At 54.5% G+C, this 14,129-nt stretch overlaps 1 protein-coding gene across 1 annotated transcript; it reads left to right on the top strand.

Moving 5' to 3' along the window:
* The first annotated feature begins 346 nt into the window (after window positions 1-346).
* Window positions 347-6,094, top strand: PROCR (protein C receptor). Its single transcript, XM_054040706.1, has 5 exons — window positions 347-500; window positions 1,055-1,306; window positions 2,023-2,262; window positions 3,966-4,247; window positions 4,543-6,094. The coding sequence occupies exons 2-5, from the start codon at window positions 1,252-1,254 to the stop codon at window positions 4,701-4,703; spliced, it is 738 nt and encodes a 245-aa protein (XP_053896681.1). The 5' UTR covers window positions 347-500; window positions 1,055-1,251; the 3' UTR covers window positions 4,704-6,094.
* Window positions 6,095-14,129: the final 8,035 nt, after the last annotated feature.

Raw genomic sequence — 14,129 nt, 5'->3', positions numbered from 1 at the left:
TCAGCATAAATGACCCGGCTTGCGGTGCCTCGGTTTGTCTGGTCATCCCCTGTGTGTGGATAACTGTATGTGCCCAGGGCGGGGGTCTGCAGCTCCAACCCCCTCCTTGGGAACAGGATCACATCTGCATGCCCTGCCCTTGCAGGGGGGGCTGTGTTGTCCCTTCAGTGCCAGAGGGGTTAACAATGTAATGCCTGGCCCAGGCCAGAAAGGAGACCCACAGGGAGCTGAGCAGCTGTGCTGACACAGCCTGACACAGGCAGGGCGGGGCTGGACTGCTCCTGGGGATGGCTCCTGAGCCAGTCAGCTCCGTGGTGCTCCGCACAGAGCCAGAGCATGGCCAGGATTCAAGTACGGAGCAGACTTCTCCGTCCTCTCCGGAAAAGGCCATCCAGGGATCACTGTGCAGTTCATAGCCAGCCCACGTGCCCACCCCTGTGCCTCACATCCCCTTGGAGGGTCCATAGCCAGTCTACAAAGAGGGAAACTGAAGCACAGAGGTGAGTGACTTGCCCAAGATCACACAAGGAGTCAGCAGCCATGGTGGGCATAGAACCCAGGAGTCCTGCCTGCCAGTCCCCCTGCTCTAACTCATTAGTCCACACTCCCCATCACATCTTGGAGCTGAACCCAGGAGTCCTGCCTCTGTCAATCACCCCAATGTGAGCCTGGGAGTGGAATCCAGGGGTCCTGACTCCCAGCCCACTCTTCAGCCTATCAGAGCTTGGCCTGGCAGCTGGGGTTAACAAACACTCCCCCCTGCAGGAGAAGGTGCTGGGTGGGAGCTGGTACATCATGTTTGCTGGGGCCCCATTTCACTCATTATATATGTTCCGGGGGGTCTCCAGAGCTCAGGGCCCCGGAATACTTCCTCCCCCATTTGCATCAGCCCTGGGTATGTGAGCTCCAGGGTCCAGCCCAGCCACATTGCCGGGACAGCAGAGGGGAGCCAGGCCCTGGGCTGGCAGAGAAGGCGTGTCAGCAGCTGCAGAAATGGAACAGAGCTGCAATAACAGAGCTGGACTAACATTCCCGCCCTCTTCCTCCCTGCTAGCCCCAGCTCCCTCCCACAGCCCTGATTGATCCACAGCACTGCCGCTGCATTCACATCCCTTGCACAGCTCGGCACAGAGGCGTAGGGCACGGGGCCCCTGCCATTGCTCTGCCAGGCTCCAGGACCCCGCAACTCCTCCATCAAGGGCACCAGGCTAGAACAGAGCCGTGACTGGGCCCCCCAGCCAGCCTGCGGGAATGCTGCTACTTCTGCTCCTTGTTGGTACTTTCTGCCACCAGGGAGATGGGGCAGGTAAGAGGGGTCCCCAGCACCCCTAGGCAGGGCTCTTGCACCCTGCGGGAACTGCAGAGCCACCGGGTCCCGAGTGGCTCTGAGGGCTTAGCCATGGAGACAACCCCTCGCTCTGATCAGCCCAGCTGAGAGAGTGTGATTTCCGGTGGTGTGGCCAAGGGATGGGATGGGGTGTCAGGCCAGGGTTCCCCCTGCAGAGACTGTAACAGCCCCCCTCCCCCTCCCACCTCTGTGACATGGGGAAGTGGCAGGTCCCTTCCCAGCTTAAATGCTTTTCCTGCACTCAAAGCACCACCGGAAAGGCTGGTGCCGGCCAGTCTGAAACGGCTTCGCAAGGAGATACCAGCGGTGCTAGCATGTCTGAGGGACTGGCAGTGCTGGGGAGAGGGGGAACAGGATCCCCTGAGGGGGGAGGTGGGCAGGGAAACCCCGCAATGAGTGAAGCATGGCAGGCAGGGAAATCCCAGCATCTGCTGAGCCCTCCTGCAGGAATTACCTGTGGGCTTTTCTTTCCCATGCATGGCTGAGTGCGGGCGAGCCCGAGCAGCTGGCCAGTGGGCCAGCAGGTGAGGCTGGGGGCTTGCTGCAGTGATGGAGGAATGCCCTCTGGAAGGGAGGGCTTTGTGTGGCAGGAAGCCCAAAGTCAGCTGTCCAGGGGATGTGGTTGGCCCAGTGCCCTCCGACTCTCTGATTCTCTGGGTGTCTGTCTCTCCCAGCCCTGCACACCTTCACCATGATTCAGCTCTCCCACCTCCCGAACAACAGCACCATTGAATTTTGGGGGAATGCCACTCTGAACGGTGTACTGGCCCACAGCCTGCAGGGCTTCAATGCCAGCCAGCTGCTCCCGCTGGAGCCCCCGGCGCAGTGGCAGGAGATGGAGCGCAGCCTGCAGACTTACTTAAAGACCTTCCATGCCTTCGTGCAGGTGATCACCAAGGAGAGGCCGGTGCAGTGTGAGTACCAGAGCGGGAGCGGCACTGGGGACATGGGCCCCTCTGACACCTGGCGCTGGTGACATGGCTTGGGGGGTGGCAGCAAAGTGGAAAAAACAGAGTTTGCATCAGCTGGATGGCACAGGGGGGCATGCATGGTGTTTGCCACCCATAGATGGGCCAGCCAGGCAGGGTGCTGCGCTGCCCCCACGCCCCGGGTGCTGTGTGTAACGTGAGGGCAGGGAGGTGCAGCGGGGGCGAGGGTGTTATGCTTTACCAGGATTGCTAGGCAAATGTTTTTCAACTAATTGTTTTGGGTTGAAAAATGCATTGGTTTCGAGCCAACTCAATCCCTTTTGAAACAATCTTTTCCCCTGCATTGTTTGATTCCACAAGCAAATTGGTTTTGGTTCAGATTAGGGTTACCATATTTTGAGTGTCCAAAAAGAGGACACTCCACAGGGCCCCGGCCCTGCCCCCAGCCCTGCCCCCGCCCCAACTCCACCCCTTCCCCAAAGTCCCCGCCCCAACTCCGCCCCCTCCCCTGCTTCCCGTGAACATTTGATTCGCGGGAAGCCTGAAGCAGGCAGCAGGTAAGCTGGGGTGGGGGTGGGGGAGGAGGCGCGGCCCAGTCTGCGCCCCCCCAACCGAGCGGCTCCCTCCGGCCCCGGCCCCAGGGTCTCCAGCCTGGCTCGGCTCGGGCCCTGGGGTGCCGGCCCCGGGCCAGCCCCCGGTCGAGCACCCCCAGGCCAGCACCGCCAGCCCCCGGCCCGGCCCCGGCCCAGCACTGCTGGCCCTGACCCGGCCCCCGGGCCAGCACCCCCGGCCTAGCACTGCCGGTCCCGCACCCCCGGACCCCCGGTCCCGCACCCCCGGACCCCGGGCCAGCCCCCGGCCGAGCATCCCCGGCCCAGCACTGCCGGCTCCGGCCTGGCCCCCGGCCCAGCACCCAGCGGCGCCGGCCCCTCCCTATTTTCCCGGACATGTTCGGCTTTTTGGGATTTCCCCCCGGACATGTCCGGGAAAATCCGGATGTACGGTAACCCTAGTTCAGATTGAACCAGATTTTTTGTCACAATTTTCAGCTTGGCCCTATTCCCTGCTCAGCCCCCCAGGGCCTGCCATAGCCTATCAACAGCAGTGACTTAGATCTTGGCCAAAAGGAAACAGCCAGGTGGCCCAGAGTCAAGTCTCTGTGAGCGAGCGCTGTGTGCGTCTCCTGGCTCCAGACTGCGCCCACTCAGCGAACAAAATGGCAGCTGCCACCCAGCTTTCCCGGGAACTCTGAGAGTACCATGAAAGGGGAACAGACACATCAGTTACTTGGCAGTGTGTGGCACCAGCTGGGGTAGGGAAGCAGAGAGAAGTATGGGGGCGTGGGGATGGCAGTGGGGAATGAGAAGGGAAGGAGGAGGGTAGAGGGATCAGGCCAAGGGAGAGAAAAAGGGTAAAGGAGATTGAATGAGGTACAGATCTGGGGAGCGCAAAGGGAGTTGGGGTGGGATCGGGGGAAAGAAGTGAGGAGATGGGGAGATGGGGCTGAGCCCAGGGAGCACATAGCAGTGAGGAGGGTGCTGCTGACTGCCCCCCATCTGCCCGAGGGTTGCTCTGGCAAAACAAGGAGGGGTTGGGGTGCTCCCCCATGACCCCTCCTTCCATGTGCCCTCCTGAACCCTGTGTCTGGGCCATGCCAGCCTGACCCCTCCGGCTCTGCCCCCTCACAGACCCCCTGCACTTGCGCTGCAAGCTGGGCTGCCAGCTCTCCCCTGATGGCGCCTCTCACAGCTTCTACGAGGTGGCATTCAATGGAGACGACTTCCTGAGCTTCCGGGCGGCCAATGCCAGCTGGGTGCTACCGGGAAACAAGGAGGACGACGAGCTGGCCACATTCACCCATGCCCAGGTGAACCGGTACCCACAGACCACCTCCGAGCTGCAGTCCTTCCTGGAGACGACGTGTGTGGAGTTCGTGAGGCGGCACAGCAAGATGAATGGCGCCAGGATCGGTACGTGAGGGGGGACCACCGGGCATGGGTTTCCCAGGGGTGCTGTGTAGGGAGGGCACTGTAGCCCAGCAATCCCTGCGCCAGACCATGCTGGCACCAGGACCCTCTGCCCAGCAGCAGGAATACAACCCCCCTACGACACTGGCAGTGGCTCCCTTTGGGCCCCCAGCCCAGGGGAAATGGAGGGAACATGGGAATGGAACCTGGGTCAGTCCCATGCACCAGGCCCGGCGCCCACCGTGCATGGCCCCTGAGAGCGAAGCCCGGCTCTGAGCCCATTCCTCTTGTCTTGCAGAAGGACAGCACAGGCGCTCGCACACCCTTCTGGCTCTGGGCATCACCTTGGGAGCCATCGCCCTGGCAGCCTTGGCCATAGGAGTCTTCTTCTGCACGGGAGGGCGGAGTAGTGGTACCAGAGGAGGTCATGCCCCAGCCAGCCTTCACTGTGCAGTGTGACGGGGGGCTCGGCAGCTGCCGCCCCCGGCAAGGGGAGGGGAACGCTGCTCAGTCCCCACGGCTGATCAGCTCTGCGTGTGGATCACTGCCCCTAAAGTACCAGCTCCTCAGCTATGTGCCAGACATGGGGCAGCATCCGTCCATAGCTCCTACCACACCCTGTTCTTGTAGCCACCCCAAGCCCCCGCCAGTTGCCGTCCGGCTGCCCTCTCCCATTCCCCGCCTGTTCCTACAGGGGAACTCAGGGCCCTGAGCAGTGACTCAGATACCAAGTAGCCCTCCTAGGGCCACGGCAGGATTAGGCCCTTTGTCCATCCTTGAGGGGCTTTGCCCAGCCCTGGTTTGGAATGTTCCCAGTGAGGGCTTCAGTCCTTCTGGGTCAGGAGATGTGGTTGGAGACGTGGCCACAACCTTTGCATGGTCTGGGGTGAGGGCTGTTACATTGACACAGATTTCTGGTGGGGGGCAGGGAAGCTGCCCATTCTGGGCCAGAAATGGGGAGGGTGGCATGGCATGGGGGCATCTCAGCACCCAGGCCAGTTAAGGCTGAGCTGAGAAGGAGCAGGTCTGACCATGCCAGAGAGGAAGCCAACACACTCCCAGGGGCAAACCTGGCATCACCCAGCCAGGAGGGGCAAGCTCAGGCACTAGTGCTGGGTGAGGAGGGGGGCAGCTGGAACATCAACTAGCCCCTCCCCTTTGGTGGCTGCGGAGAGCCATGCCCGACTCATAGGCAAGGCCTCACAGACGCTCCCAGTGCTTCTCCTTTGACTGGGCGAGGGCATGGGGGTGATGGTTGCAAGCAGTGGCGCTGGGCGTGGCCATCTGGGTGCCGGTGTGCCTGGGCCCTGGTACTGTTGGCACTCAGCCTGGTCAGGGATGGTTCAGTCTGTGATCTATTAGTCTAAATCTGGTGCTGGGCAGCCGAAGGGGGCTGTGTGAACAGCTAACAATTTCTTCGCACCGCCTGGGGATGGCCATAAATCAGCTCAGGAGCCCACCTGCCCCCTTGCCAACCCGAGAGCGGTTCTGCCATACAAAGAGAGGATTCAATTGTTTGGAGGAACCACGTTGAGACCATGCAGCTCAGTGAACCTGCTGGATGAAGACATACAGGATTCCACAGCCCCAGTGGTCAAAAAACAGGGTTGCCAACCCTTCACGATTGGCCTGGAGTCTCCAGGAATGAAAGATGAATCTAATTAAAGATTACGTCATGTGAAGAAACCTCCAGGAATACATCCAACTAGGGTGACCAGACATCCCGATTTTATCGGGACTTTCCCGATATTTCCTTGTTTGTCCCGTGTCCTGACCAATGTTAGGTCGGGATTCGGGACAAACAAGCAAATACTCCAGAGCCTGGAAGTGCTCGCACCCCCCCCGCTCGCGCCCCCGCCCCCGCCCCCTCCTTCCCCCATTGGCTCCCTCCCCGAATCCCCGCCTCTTCCCCAGGCTCGCCATTCCTCCTCCCTCCAGTGCTTGTGGAGGGAGGCCCGGGAGACACAGGGGAAGCGCAGGGCCAGGGTGAGTGAGAGTCCGGCCTGGCCCCGAGTGCAGGCAGGGTGTTAGGGAGAGTAGGGGGGCTGCCCAGCTGGCGCAATCCCACGGTGGCCCCGGGCCGGAGGCATTGGCAGTCCAGTTCCCCTGCGGGACCCGAGCAGGACGGGGGGGGGGCTGGGGCCTGCTGCCCCCACTCGGGGGCCGCCGCGGGATTGCACCAGCTGGGCAGCAGCCCAGATGCTGCTGGGCACAGTGTGCGCGCTGCTAGGTCCCCGCAGCAGGCCCGGGCTCGGGGGGTTCGGGCCCGGGTGCCAGAGCTGCAGCCGCCGAGCTTCGCCATTGGCTGCTTCCTCCCCCCACGGCAGTGGGAGCTGCAGCAGCAGCTGCTCCCGAGTCCCACTGCCCGGGGGGGAGAGGGGGTGGAGAACAGCCACTGCCTGGCCCCGTGGGCCACCCCCCTACTCTCCCTACCGCCCGACTGAGTCCTATCTGCACTCGGGGCCAGGCCAGACTCTCACTCACCCCGGCCCCATGCTTCCCCTGCGTCTCCCGGGCCTCCCTCCAGCGCTTGTGGAGGAAGGGGTGTGTGTGTGTGTGGTTTTTTTTGTTGCCCTGCCCCACCCCCCCGCGTCCCAATATTTGACTTGGGTGATCTGGTCACCCTATGTCCAACCAAAATTAGGAACCCTAAAAAGCACGAGTCAGGCTGCAAAAAAGGCACAGGATCTAAAACTCTAATAAATGCTGGATTCGTCTCATTTCTCTAAGAGGTGCATGTGTGGTCATGTTTTCAAGTGGGTCCCCGAAACCATGTGATCTTGAACCTTCCTTTTTTCAAATGAAAACTGGGCTCTCACACAACCTCTGGATTCCAGGGGTGAAGAGGGGAGTTAGGAAAAACACCAGGTCTTGCGAGGCTACCAATGAAACCATAAGACTGGGCAACACGGGGGTTGTATGTTTGTTACACTGCAGTTAGAATCATAGAATCATAGAATATCAGGGTTGGAAGGGACCTCAGAAGGTCATCTAGTCCAACCCCCTGCTCAAAGCAGGACCAATCCCCAACTAAATCATCCCAGCCAGGGCTTTGTCAAGCCTGACCTTAAAAACCTCTAAGGAAGGAGATTCCACCACCTCCCTAGGTAACCCATTCCAGTGCTTCACCACCCTCCTCGTGAAAAAGTTTTTCCTAATATCCAACCTAAACCTCCCCCACTGCAACTTGAGACCATTACTCCTGGTTCTGTCATCTGCTACCACTGAGAACAGTCTAGATCCATCCTCTTTGGAACCCCCTTTCAGGTAGTTGAAAGCAACTACAAAATCCCCCCATTCTTCTCTTCTGCAGACTAAACAATCCCAGTTCCCTCAGCCTCTCCTCATATGTCATGTGCTCCAGCTCCCTAATCATTTTTGTTGCACTCCACTGGACTCTTTCCAATTTTTCCACATCCTTCTTGTAGTGTGGGGCCCAAAACTGGACACAGTACTCCAGATGAGGCCTCACCAATGTCGAATAGAGGGGAATAATCATGTCCCTCGATCTGCTAGCAGTGCCCCTACTTATATAGCCCAAAATGCCGTTAGCCTTCTTGGCAACGAGGGCACACTGTCGACTCATATCCAGTTTCTCGTCCACTGTAACCCCTAGGTCCTTTTCTGCAGAACTGCTTCCATGAGTTTTCAAAGGACTGCACTTGTCCTTGGTGAACTTCATCAGGTTTCTTTTGGCCCAATACTTTTGGCCTAATTTGTCTAGGTCCCTCTGTATCCCATCCCTACCCTCCAGCGTATCTACCACTCCTCCCAGTTTAGTGTCATCTGCAAACTTGCTGAGAGTGCAGTCCACGCCATCCTCCAGATCATTAATGAAGATATTGAACAAAACCGGCCCCAGGACCGTCCCTTGGGGCACTCCACTTGAAACCGGCTGCCAACTAGACATGGAGCCATTGATCACTACCTGTTGAGCCCGACGATCTAGCCAGCTTTCTATCCACCTTATAGTCCATTCATCCAGCCATACTTCTTTAACTTGCTGGCAAGAATACTGTGGGAGACTGTATCAAAAGCTTTGCTAAAGTCAAGGAATAACACCTCCACTGCTTTCCCCTCATCCACAGAGCCAGTTATCTCCTCGTAGAAGGCAATTAGGTTAGTCAGGCATGACTTGCCCTTGGTGAATCCATGCTGACTGTTCCTGATCACTTTCCTCTCCTCTAAATGCTTCAGAATTGATTCCTTGAGGACCTGCTTCATGATTTTTCCAGGGACTGAGGTGAGGCTGACTAGCCTGTAGTCCCCCGGAACCTCCTTCTTCCCTTTTTTAAAGATGGGCACTACATTAGCCTTTTTTCAGTCATCCGGGACCTGCCCCGGTTGCCATGAGTTTTCAAAGATAATGGCCAATGGCTCTGCAATCACATCCGCCAACTCCTTTAGCACCCTCGGATGCAGCGCATCTGGCCCCATGGACTTGTGCTCGTCCAGTTTTTCTAAATAGTCCCGAATCACTTCTTTCTCAACAGAGGGCTGGTCACCTCCTCCCCTTGCTGTGCTGCCCAGTGCAGCAGTCTGGGAGCTGACCTTGTTTGTGAAGACAGATGCAAAAAAAGCATTGAGTACATTAGTTTTTTCCACATCCTCTATCACTAGGTTGCCTCCCTCATTCAGTAAGGGGCCCCCACTTTCCTTGACTTTCTTCTTGTTGCTAACATACCTGAAGAAACCCTTCTTGTTACTCTTAATATCTCTTGCTAGCTGTAACTCCAAGGGCTGGTCCACACTAACCCCACACTTTGAACTAAGATACGCAACTTCAGCTAAGTCGAACTATCATAGTTCGAACTTACCGCGGGTCCACACGCGGCAGGCAGGCTCCCCCGTCGACTCCGCGTACTCCTCTCGCGGAGCAGAAGTACCGGTGTCGACGGCAAGCACTTCCGGGATCAATCCCAGGAGATAGATTGCTTACCGCCAGACCCGGAGGTAAGTATAGACGTACCCCAAGTGTGATTTGGCCTTCCTGATTTCACTCCTGCATGTCTGAGCAATATTTTTATACTCCTCCCTGGTCATTTGTCCAATCTTGCACTTCTTGTAAGCTTCTTTTTTGCGTTTAAGATCAGCAAGGATTTCACTGTTACTTTAACTGTGATTCTAAAGGAGAGAGGAGTGACTCCTTTGGGAAATGTAAATGTTCCGGCCAAGATTTAAAATACAATAGGAGCACCATGTCCCAGTTTGTTCCCAATTCATTGCACAGTTTGGATAATTCAATTTTATGGGACTTGTTCATGCTTTCCATCTGCCCTCCAGCTTGAGGGTGGAAGGGGATGTGTAACGGTAGGGGAATACCAGCCCATGTACTCACACTTTGGTACATTTGTCTGATGAAAGCTGGCCCATTATCAGAGTCAATACAGTGTGGTAAACTCCATTTAGGAAAGATTTCTATTAACAACACTTTTGCAGCTACCAGACTCCTCTCTTTCCGCCCATTTCCTGAAGCTACCTACAATTACAAACATAAATCTATTCTTCCTAGGTGTGGTGGGCAAGGGTCCCACAAAAACCACCTGCAAGCACTGTAAGGGACCCTTTAAAGCCTGATGCATTAATTCTCCTTGCCTTTTCCTTCTAGCAAGGTCTTGTTTTGCACATGTTAAACAACTATGAATATGGACATTCAAATCCTCTTTCATTCCAGGCCACCAGCTCATCTTTTTAAGTTTCTCCAATGCCTCTTCAAATTTCAGCTGTCCCCCCACAACAGAACCATGTATCCATCCCAAAGGGAGGTGTTGCATTTGCTAAGATTGCTAAAACCCATTAATTGTTTGGTTTTGACATAATGAAGCTTTGTTCTTTTTTCCATAGAATGCCCTGCCACTTTGAGGGGCATTCTACAATCCATTGCTGTACCAACTCAACTTTTGCCTGAATGTCCTGTAATAATAGCAATCCTTCCTGGTTGTTTTCATCATTTTTTTGTTCTTGTTTTGCTTGTGCCTGGGTGGTTATTGCCACTGGCACAGCTTCCAATATTGTACCAGTGATTGCTGCTTCTTTGCAAGCTTATCTGCCTGTTCATTCCCCCATTGTAATGGACCTTTTCCTTTATGTGATTTTATTTTAACCAGTCTGAACTTATTAAAATTGGCTGCCAATTCTTCCATTCATTGCCAAAGGATCTTACGTTTAATTTAAGATCCATCAATTCCTGTAAAAGTCATAGTTTTCCACCATGGAAGATAAATGGTGGTACCTTTATAAACATAATCTAATCTGAATCAGTTCCAATAATTATTTCAGTTTGTTTTTCATTCTCTCCAACACTTCTACAACTGCGGACATCTGTGGACTGTGTCCCTCCCTTCTCTAGCTTATATTGAAAGGATTTAAGTATTTGCCTGTCTCCTGATCCTGTAATTCACTTTCCTTCTTTATAATATAAGCTACATGCACAAGACAGATTGTTTTCCCAATTACCTGTTCAACCGGAGTTGTCGTAAAGACAGCGTGTGCTTTAGATTCCTCCTGGGGCTCTGAAAGAACCATACAGATATTTCAGGTTCTTTCAGGGTGAGCAATTGGAGATTTTCTGTCATGAGAGCAAAGACCAATTGTACAGCCTTATCCACTCACATGCCCTTTGAATAAAATTTCCTGACTTAGTAGTTTTCCCAGAGCATGATGGCTTTTAACAATTACTTTACTTGCTCCGATAGTTCCCTGGGCTTTCTGTCGTGTCCAGTAAGCAGCAAGAGCAGTTTGCTCACAGATTCCCAGTTAGCTTTCTGGAACTGTCAGTGCTCTGCTATAGTAGTCAACAAGTCTTTGTTGGGGGCAGCCAAAGCAGATGCTTCCATTAACCCTTTTCAAGCTTTCCCATGAACTAGTTGCTTCTGTCCAGATCCATTGCAGCCTTTTAAGCCCCTCATACAAGGGTCCTGCTTTTTCTGTATATCCCACCATAAAGTCTCAGCCCCCAACAGGACTGCAAGTATTTAGTATCCACTGGCAGTGGAAGGTTACACTTCACTCTCTCCTTATCTACTGATCTCCCTGAGTCTATTTCCCAGATACTGCACTTCTCTGTTTGACCTGGGCTTTCGAAGGGTTAGGTTTCAAGGTGTGTGCTTGGCAGCAACCCAGTAACTGCTGCACTAACCCTTCATGCTCTTCTTCAGTTTCACTTGCTATCAAGATCTCATCCACCTACTGAACTCTCTTTCCCCTTTGCAACAATCCTCCTTTTCCCAACATACTCCTCCCAGCAGCATGGAATATCGTGGGTGCATTGCAGTACCCCATAGGCAAAACATTCCAGCAATATTGAGTGCCCTGGAACACAATGTTGCAGCGGGTGGGTAGCATTGGTGGCAGAGATAAAGTGCACATGGAAACAGGCTTCCCTGTAGGACAGTGAAAAATCCCGAGGTGAAATCTGTCAGAAATGGGTCTAACATACTGTCCCTGAGTGTGGGCAAAACCTGTCTTGAATGAACAACCATCCCCATCCCCCAGGAAAAGGGGTAACCATTTCTAGCGAAATGAGGTTTGTACTGCCTGAGTCCAGTGGAATGAGGGGCACTAGGATAGATGAAAGAGGGGGACTTAAATTTGTGGGAAGATTAACTCAGATCATGTTGAGAGCCCATTGTCTGATGTGGATTTTTTTTTTTTTTTTAAATATGGCTTGGACAGCTTGGGGTTGGTATTTTATTTACTCCTCTTTGGTTTCAGAGCTGCTGTCAAGGGAGCTGGAGTTCAGGATTACACCCACTACCAGGCCTGGCTAAGGACCTTTCTGGAACAATTTGGGCCAACCAACAAAATGCCCAAACCCTGGTTACCATAGAAGTTTGAAAGGGGGCAGTGGTTGGGGTCCTGCACCTTGAATTCTTCCTGCCTCTCTGACTTAACAGTCTTTCAGAGAGACTCCTGGATGCCGTATTTCGCCCCACTCAGAACAGGGAAAACCCAGCCAAGAAGCTCTGGCTTCCTGCTTCCAAAACTCCTGCTGCTGAATTTCTGCCCAACAGGTCCAGGCTGCCCGTACTGGTGCTGGCATTATGCAGCTAGGCCATGTGCAGGAGCCTGCAGCAGCTCAGAAGCCCTGGCCCTGCCAGGGGGCACTGAGAAAAAAAAAAATCAGTGCACACAATGGAGAAGTGCCTGCCTGGAAACAGAGTGTGGAGAGGCCCAGTGGAACTGCCTGCCACTTCCAGTGGAGGGGTCACGCAGGGGAATTAGTGAGGTTGGCAGATCTCTGCATAGCTCCACCATCTGTCACTATACTGTGCACTTGCCCTCAGTATGGGGCCACCAACTTTTGCAAGTGGCCACACTGACACTTTCCTAAAATACTTCATTAAGTTTAAGAAAACCAGATAAATATGCTCATATACACATCCACATCATTGTAATTATTTACGTAGGTTTGTCTTTTTTGCAGATTCAATAATAAAAATAATGCTGTGAAAAGTGATAGGTGTATGTTCGTTAATATCACTTTTCATAGCACATTTAGTAGCTAGCTGGGAGGCTGTGATACAAGATACTAATACTAATCAGGTATCACAGCCTCCCACCTAGCTAGTAAGTCTGCTGGGAAAAGTGATACTTGTACGTTTGTTAATATCACTTTTCTCAGCAAGCCCCAGGACAAATTAAGCCCTGAAAAGGGGGTGGGGGGAGGGGAGGAAGAGAAGGCAGTGGGGGTGGGCGATGGGGTGTGTGGGGAGCCTGCACAGCCAGAGCCGGGAGTCAGTGCATGCTGCTGTGTGGTCAGAGCCAGGGGCTGCGCAGCTGAAGCCTGGTGTTGGGAGCCCACTGCTGCACAGCCGGCAGCAGGGGTCAGCACCCAGGGCTGGCTCCCGTCACATAGCGGCAGGAGCCTGGGACCAATGGACAGAGCCAGGGTGTGCCTGAAGTCCCACAGCCTGGCTCCCAAAGTCCTGCTGGGCTGAAGCCTGAACCTCGCCCCCAAGGTAGACGGAGAGCTCACCTTGGTCTTGCAACATTGTGCTCCACCTGTCTCTAGAGGCACTGCAGGGCAGCGCATCCAGGAGCACCAGGGAGGGAGGGTGAGAGCTGGATACTTTGCCCCCCTTTCTCCCCCATCACTGCCCAGAAGGTTGTTGTGGCCACACAAAAAGCCCCTGGTAGCCACATTTGAGAAATGCTGCACTACAGAGAGCAAAAACAGAGGTGCCTCTATGATTGGAAGATGGCAAGGAAAAACCTAGTTGCAACAGATCCCAGAGCGGCAGGTGGGAGAAACAGCATTTTACTCTGCTGTTGTCTAACACCACAGAGAGGACTGGAAAGGAGCAGGACAGGGGAGACGGGCACTGAGCTCCCCCAAATGCTTTATGTTTGTACTACTCAGGATATATTTAAGAAAACTAAACTTGAATTCTCCCAACTCTTCTGCCTCTAGCAAGAAGTCCCCAAAGTCTCACACACAGGGCTACAGTGCAGAGAGGGGTGGAGGGTGTTGGCTTTTCAGGGGAGAGGAAAGCAGCACTGCAAAAGTGTGCATGTACAGTCTGCTCTGCTGCTCGGTCTCTGCCATGCTCCCAAAGTAAGGGTCAGCACTAGCCCCAGCAGAGCAGAGGAAAGGAGGGGGCAGTTGCCCACAGGTGGGAATAGCTGGTTGCCATTTCTCACCCTTTACCTGTATGGAATGAAGTACTACACAGCCAGTTTCTCCAGCTGGATGTGCTTCAAGGCTTTTTCAGCTATGGCTTCCCAGTGTGCTGGAACGCACAATGGCACACCCCCATGGGCAACCTCACGGAGGACACCAGAAAGGGCCTGAGAAACCTATCCCAGCCGAGCAGCACAGCCCTCCTCTCCAGCGAAGAGAGGTGCAGAGCTGTTGCCTGTATTAGCTGTCAGATGTAGCACAGC

Source organism: Malaclemys terrapin, chromosome 9 (assembly GCF_027887155.1).
Source record: "Malaclemys terrapin pileata isolate rMalTer1 chromosome 9, rMalTer1.hap1, whole genome shotgun sequence".
Lineage (NCBI taxonomy): Eukaryota > Metazoa > Chordata > Testudines > Emydidae > Malaclemys > Malaclemys terrapin.
The sequence above is the reverse complement of the archived record's forward strand: the minus strand, read 5'-3'. Positions and strand labels throughout refer to the sequence as shown.